Below are 7,773 nucleotides of genomic sequence, written 5' to 3' on the forward strand. Positions count from 1 at the left end.
GAGTAATATATCTATGTTATGTAATTTCAATTCAGCTGCGTACACAAACCCAGAATCTTGTGTGTCTTTACTGGGGACCAATTGGTGGCCCTCCCATATTTTGAGACATTTGACCACTAGATGGCAATGGTAAACCCGACATTGGCAGATAAAAAACCTCCTCTAAGACTCTTGGCAGCCGTAGTATAAAGAACTGTGACCATAGATGGCAATGTAAAACCCTTGGCGACAAGGAAAAGTGTTCGTTCAAGGGGGAAGTGAGGTTTGGTTTATAAAAGGAATGAACAAGGCCCCACCTACCAGTCAATCAATCATGGTCCCAATGGCTAAAGGTATAAAGGAGATATAAGGAGGGGACCTCTGCATTTGTTACAAACATTTTGTGAGGGTGCACGGGCATCGGCCTTTACCAGAGCTGATTTGGCCTCCTCAAGCCTCCAGAGGGACTCCGCAATTGGCATCACAACCCTCCATACGGAAGCCTTTTCCCCCGGGGGGGTCCCAATCCTCCAAACGGCGCCCTCCTGTCCACCCTCCATACGGAAGGCCTCCGGTCCAACCCTCCGTAACGGAGGCCTCGGTCCACCCTCCATACGGAGCCACCTCCTGTTCCACCCTCCGTAACGGGGAGCCCTTCCGGCACCCTCCATACGGAAGGCCTCCGGTCCACCCCCAACGGAAGCCTCCTGTCCACCCTCCATTACGGAGCCTCCGGGTCCACTCTCCAGACGGAGGCTCTGTTTTCCAAAACCCTCCATACGCGAGCCTCCGTCCACCCTCCTTAGCGGAGCCTCCTGTCCACCCCTCCATACGAGCCCGTCACCTCGTAGACGTCCACCCCCTCCAGTACGCGAGCCTCCGCGCTCCACCCTCACATACGGAAGGGCCTCCTGTCCTCATACGAACCCCGCCCGTCCAACGGAGCCTCCGGTCCACCCTCCATACGGAGGCCTCCTGTCCACCCTCCAATACGCGGCCTCCGGTCCACCCTCCAACGGAGCCTCCTGTCCACGCCTCCATACGAGCCTCCGTCCACCCTCCATACGGAGCCTCCTGTCCACCCTCCGTACGGAGCCTCCGGTCCACCCTCCGTACGGAGCCTCCTGTCCACCCTCCATACGGGCCTCCTGACCAACCCTTCCATGACGGATACTCCGGTCAACCCTCCTTACGGGAGCCTCGGGTCCACCCTCCATACGGAGCCGCCGTCCACCCTCCATACGGCGCCTCCGGGTCCACCCTCCATACGGAGCCTCCGGGTCCACGTTCCAGATATCCAAGCAAATCTGCTTTAACATTGGACCAAGTTTGTCAGACTAAAGCGGGTGTTAGTATTAGACTGTGAACACTAGGATGGTGATACTAACAATTATATTCACATTACTGTTACAAGATGACCAGTGGGACTACAGACAGTGCAGTATTAGACTTGACCACTATATGGTGCATACTAAACCTTTGTATCCCATATATAGCAGGTGAAGCAATGGTCCATCTACAGTGTGGCCTAAAGGAGATCCTGGGCGTCCTGGGGAGACAGGAAGGAAAGGAGACAGAGGACAACCTGGTAGTACTCTATATTCATAAAGTTTGTCAGATTATAATGAATAAAAGTATATGAACACAGAGGACCTGCGTCCTAGATTCAGCACTCTACTTTAAGCGGCTTGGGAACCAGTTTCATGATCATTCCCCTTTGACCCCTTCCTCCCCAGTCTCTCGGGTCCTCCAGGTCAACCAGGAACCACAGGTATCGGAGGTGAAGAGGGCCAGCCTGACCCCGGGTTACCAGGCTTCCCAGGAGAGAGGGGCCAGAAGGGAGACGAGGGCCAGCCAGCCATCTCCATCCCCGGGAACCCAGGACGAGGTGGCGCCCCTGGTCTGCAGGGACCTCCAGGACCTCCTGGGCCCCCAGGGGTCTCCAATGGGGGTATTAACTGTATAGGAGGGGCCACCGGGTTACCAGGACAACAGGGGAATATAGGATTCCAAGGAGAGACCGGACAGAAAGGTGGGTCGGAGAGCGAGTGAAAAAGAGTCAGAGAGAGAGAGAGATATAGAAAGAAGGTGGGTCGGAGAGAGAGACAGCAAGAAAGAGAGAAAGAGAGAGMGAGATAGGACCACAAACAAAAAAACATTCTCTTTCTCTCTATGTGCACTGGCTTAATGCTTCTTAGGTTTTCCTTTATGAGTTTTAGTTTAGAAAACAATCTCTCTGCAGAAGAGACAGTTACAGGGATGATTAAAAGCAGCTTGATTGCCGTAGCAACATCAGGTAAACTGGGTCGAAGGGAGTGGTGTTTCAAATACAGCAGTTCTGTAACATCTTTCATTGAGCCTCTCATTCTCCTTAAATGCCTGCCTCAACACGTTACGGAAAGATATTAACTGTATAGGATGCTCTGGGGACAGGTCGTCTGGAAACTGAACAGCCAATAAATTGCCAGATACAAACAGATGATTATCTTRAACAAAAAATGTGGTTCATACCCGAGTTCAACAATAAATAGCGGCTGAATTATCCTCAAGGCGACTACTTTTTTCCTCATTGTTAGGCTATTTGATGTGCAATTATTATTTTAAAAGTTTATAAATAGCAGCTAAATACTGTATATAACTACAGTATAGATAGTACACTGCATTATGAAACCCTCCCCCATAAGCTGGTGTTTTAAGGTGGGCTGGCTGTGTTATTGGGCATAAATAGAATGGTTTTACACACYACAAKTTTCTATCCACTTTCTACACCATTCATTTTCAATGGCGCATTTGAAGATCAGCAAGTCGCTTTCAGTTTGCTAAAATGGTGTCTCCTGAGGSGATTCTCAAGACATAACGTGCGCAGTTTGAGCTGGTCCAGGAAGTGATGTTGCAGGATGCGACCAGGGGAGAACGACTGGCCCCTCTTATTGAGTATCTCAAGTTGAAGGCCGACCGGAGTACCCCAAACTTCAATGAGAGGGGCCAGTCATTCTCCCTTAGCTAAATGGCCGATATTCTATTGATATAATTGTGGTGTTCTCTGTTGTTTACCTCCAGAGTATTGTCATAGTAACATGGACAGTAATTAACTAATGTCAGGGTAGGTTACTTTCTAAATGTAATCCGTTACAGTTACTAGTTACCTGTCCAGAATTGTAACCTAAGTTTTGGATCACCCAAACTCAGTAACGTAATCTGATTACATTCAGTTACTTTTAGATTACTTTCCCCTTAAGAGTCATTAGAAGAAGACAAAAATGTATGTTACCAATTGAACATCTATTGCAGGATAAATCAATGTTAAAGTTTACATAGCTGGCCATATATGGATGTTAAGTTTTACTTTATGGGTTGGTTGTGTAGGCTTCTTCTAACCCATCGCTTTCTACTACATACAATAATACAATTAAATTATATCTTTACATTAATATATTTAATTTATAAAAAAGTCCCATTTTATTCAATAGGCTGGCATACGCACTATGCAGCTGTTGCAAGAGCGCATTCTTCACTGCCTGTCCACTGGTTTCAAAAACAATGATTGATAAGCAGCTTAAACTTCTTGAATTCAACCATTATTGGGTTCAAATACACATTTAGATTTGTGAACAGCCATCCACATCAACCACAAACCGTAAGGTACAAATAGCTAAATAAGGATGACAGCAGTGGTGTAACCTACGTATCGCTGTTGTCCTTACTTCCAAGCGTTTATCCAAGTTGGATAATCTTTGGATGCAGACAGCAGTTGCACCATTGGAAGACATAGCTTGGACTGTGGCCTACAAAAGCTTATTCCTGCTTTTTTTCCCGTGATCCATAGTGGTCTCATAGTGGTCTCTGACATCATAGTGGTCTCATAGTGGTCTCATAGTGGTCTCTGACATCATAGTGGTCTCATAGTGGTCTCTGANATCATAGTGGTCTCATAGTGGTCTCTGACATCATAGTGGTCTCATAGTGGTCTCTGACATCATAGTGGTCTCTGAGTTGTGGTCAGACTTGCTCAGGTGGAACAAACTTTAACTTGCTCCTTTTTTCAATGCTGATTTGAATGTCATTGAGAAAACAGACAAGTGTCAAAGATTTATTTGAGCAAGCATCCTTTCTGAATTTAAAAGTAATCCTCGAAGTAATCATCTAGTTTTTTAAAAAGTATCTGTAATCTGATTACAATATTTTAGCTGGTAAAGTAACGGATTACAGTTACAGTTTTTTGTAATCCCTTACATGTCACGGATTACATGTAATCTATTACTCCCCATCCCTGACTAATGTATAATTGATGTTGATGCCAAAACTGGGACTGTGTCTGACATCCATGTCTGTCCGTCTGTGTTTCAGGTGAGAAGGGAGACACCTGCATTAACTGTTTCTCCAGAGGCAACAGTGTCCCTGGAGCACCAGGCCCTCCCGGACCTCCTGGGTTCCCAGGTAAGACTGCACCCCTCTCACCTGGTCACCTATCTCTCTACCTGGTTCTGTATATCCTCAGCTGGTTGGACCAAGTAGAGAGGAGAAAACAGACAGCTGATTTGTCAATGTGCAGGCCACCGCAACACAATACTCTACATAAAACCTCTCTCTCATCCTTCTCTCCTCTCTCCTCTCACCTCCTCTTGTCCCTGTCTCCTCCCTCTCTCCTCCTCCCTCAGGTGGACCAGGAGGACCAGGGGCTAAAGGTGACAGAGGATTCCCAGGCGGTCCAGGGCCTTCAGGTTCTTCTGTAAGTACTTATTGCTTTTCATTTCCTACTTCCTGTTTTCAAACCCCCACTTCCTGTTTTCAAACCCACACAATTCTAGGGACAAATGTTTTGAATTGTATTATTGTTCAACATAAGAACATTGGATTTAGCCCCACCTAGCTCATATTGACACTGGCTTGAAACTGGGTCTACACTTAGAATAACGGTATAGTAGGCTAACCTAGAGACTGACTGACTAATTTAGGGCCTGTTTCCCAGACACCAATTAGAGAATCTCCATTGAAAATGCTTTTTAGTCAAGGCTTAATCCGTGTCCTGGAAACTGTCCCTAAGTGTCTATAATAGCCTTGATAGAGTATCTAACAGACCCCCCCATCCTTCCATCTCTCTCTCCTCCATCCGTCTCTCCCCCAGGGTTTGCCCGGTTCCCAGGGTGCTCCTGGTTTCCCAGGAGAGAAGGGTGACCCAGGTGAGGCTACTGATGTGAATGGGGTGGGCGGAGACAAGGGAGACACAGGGTTTCCAGGACCCGCTGGCCTGCCTGGTCTGGACGGAAGACCTGGTCGCGATGGAGGTCCTGGAGCTCCTGGACCCAAAGGAACATCTGTGAGTGGCAATGTTTTCCTCTCTCTCCCCTTCATCCCTCCCTCCCTTCATCCATCCATCCCATCCAACCGTTCTTTACTCCCTCCATTTCTCCTTACTCTATCCCTCTTTCCATCCATCCATCCTTACCCCTCTCCCTCCATCCATCCAACCATCCATCCATCTATCCATTCATTCATTCATCCATCCATCCCTTCAGCTTTTCTCTTTCCCTCCATCCCTACCCCTACCTACTGGTTAGAGCATTGGGCCAGTAACCGAAAGGTTGATGGATCGAATCCCCGAGCTGATAAGATTCAGAGGGTTAAATGTGGAAGAGCCATTTCAGTTAAATACATTCAGTTGTACAACTGACTAGGTATCCCCCTTTCCCTTACCTCTATCCCTCCCTCCATCCAACCATTCATCCATCCATCTCTCCCACAACATAGCATTCTATATTAACCTCTCACTCTCTCTCTTTCTCTCTCTCTCTTTCTCTCTCTCTCTCTCTCTCTCTCTCTCTCTCTCTCTCTCTCTCTCTCTCTCTCTCTGCAGGGATCTCTATTAGTGAAGGGTGAGCGAGGACCTCCAGGCGAGCCCGGTTCGCAGGGTCTCCCAGGTGACAGGGGTGCCATCGGATCCCCAGGCTTCGGCCCCCAGGGGCCCTCCGGAGAGAAGGGTGTCCAAGGTGTCTCAGGGAGAACGGGAACACCTGGAGCACCAGGTGAGATACGGGATGTAGTATCTAACATGTTGATAAAAGTGAGATACATATGTCCAGGGATGTAGTATCTAACATGTTGATAAAAGTGAGATACATATGTCCAGGGATGTAGTGTCTAACATGTTGATAAAAGTGAGATACATATGTCCAGGGATGTAGTGTCTAACATGTTGATAAAAGTGAGATACATATGTCCAGGGATGTTGTGTTAGTTATTTTCGTTATCACAATTTTGCCATTAGCTGTGCCTGGCATCAACGACTACAACTGGTTACCAGTAGCTTTGTCTGGCATCGACGACAACAACTGGTTCCCATTATCTTTGCCTGACATCGATGTCAACAACTGGTTACCATTATCTTTGCCTGGCATCAACGACTACAACTGGTTACCATTATCTTTACCTGGCATCGACGACTACAACTGGTTACCATTAACTTTGCCTGGCATCGATGTCAACAACTGCTGTTCTTCTATGACTACAACTCTTGTACCCCAACACCCTAATCTCTGACCCTTGACCTCTGACCTGTAGGAGGTAAAGGGGAGCCGGGTCAGACGATAGCAGAGAAGGGCCTCCCAGGACCCCGAGGACAGGATGGAGACCCCGGTCTACCTGGAAACCCAGGTAGATAACACCTGTACCTGCACAGGTCTACACTTACCTTGATGGATAGAACTGGTAGTTTAGCTTTCATCCAGAATGATGATGGAGGTAACAGACAGATGTTTGGGGGAATATTTGATGTAATTCTATGAGGTATACACACTAGTGAACTGCTTAGTAGTAGTGTTGTAAATGTTTGCCAAAACTAAGTCTTCACTTACGTGTCGACAGGTAACCCCGGCGGGCCAGGACAGCCCGGTTTCCCCGGGTCACCAGGTCCCAAGGGTGATCCCGGCCTCTCTGGCATCGGACTGCCAGGACCCACCGGAGCTAAAGGTAAACACTAAATACCTGGACAGGTACAGCCTCACCTTTATGGTTATAATACGAACTCCAAGGTCCAGTTTCCCAGACACAGATTAAGCCTAGACCTGGACTAAGAAGCGTTTTGAATGAAGAATCTCTATTGAACATGCTTTTTGGTCTAGGACTAGGCTTAAGGCCCTGACAGACGCACAGGATGGAACAGCCACAAGGTCACTCTTAGCACCATAGCACAGAGTTATTTTAGTTTTTTACAGGAGTGCCTTATAGATTAGTATACTATTATCATTATCACTGACCTGTCATCTCACCTGTCCATGCATGCAGGATTCCCTGGCTCACCTGGTTTGCCAGGTGGTCCCGGAGGTCCAGGTAGACCAGGTGTGGACGGGTTCCCCGGACAGCCAGGTGCACCTGGAGCTAACTTAAGGTACAACCCACTACTGTAGATACAGACTGACTCTACTACTATAGATACAGACTAAACACTATACTATAGTATACAGACTAACACTACTACTATAATACAACTAACACTACTACTGTAGATACAGACTAACACTACTACTTGTAAGATACACATACTACTGTAGATAACAGACTAACACTTACTACTATATAGATACATACTACTATAGATACAGACTTAACACTACTACTATAGATACAACTAACACTACTACTATTAGATACAGACTAACTCTACTACTATAGATACAGACTAACTACTACTACTATAGATACAGCTAACACTCACTACTATAGATACAGACTAACACTACTACTATAGATACAGACATAACACTACTACTATAGATACAGACTAACACTACTACTATA

The 7,773-nt window shown here is 46.8% G+C and overlaps 1 protein-coding gene across 1 annotated transcript in view; it reads left to right on the top strand.

The window, feature by feature from the left end:
* The window catches only part of LOC112072736 (collagen alpha-5(IV) chain-like), a gene marked incomplete at its 5' end in the record, with an annotated part of 60,653 nt that overhangs the window by 17,632 nt on the left and 35,248 nt on the right, over window positions 1–7,773 (top strand). Inside the window, 9 exon segments of the mRNA XM_070439907.1 lie at window positions 482–1,233; window positions 1,716–2,011; window positions 4,327–4,416; window positions 4,638–4,708; window positions 5,105–5,296; window positions 5,834–6,002; window positions 6,538–6,630; window positions 6,841–6,945; window positions 7,261–7,356. Of these exon segments, the coding sequence (XP_070296008.1) occupies window positions 482–1,233; window positions 1,716–2,011; window positions 4,327–4,416; window positions 4,638–4,708; window positions 5,105–5,296; window positions 5,834–6,002; window positions 6,538–6,630; window positions 6,841–6,945; window positions 7,261–7,356 (1,864 nt within the window).

This window comes from Salvelinus sp. IW2-2015, unplaced genomic scaffold (genome assembly GCF_002910315.2).
Source record: "Salvelinus sp. IW2-2015 unplaced genomic scaffold, ASM291031v2 Un_scaffold2017, whole genome shotgun sequence".
Taxonomy (NCBI): Eukaryota; Metazoa; Chordata; class Actinopteri; order Salmoniformes; family Salmonidae; genus Salvelinus; species Salvelinus sp. IW2-2015.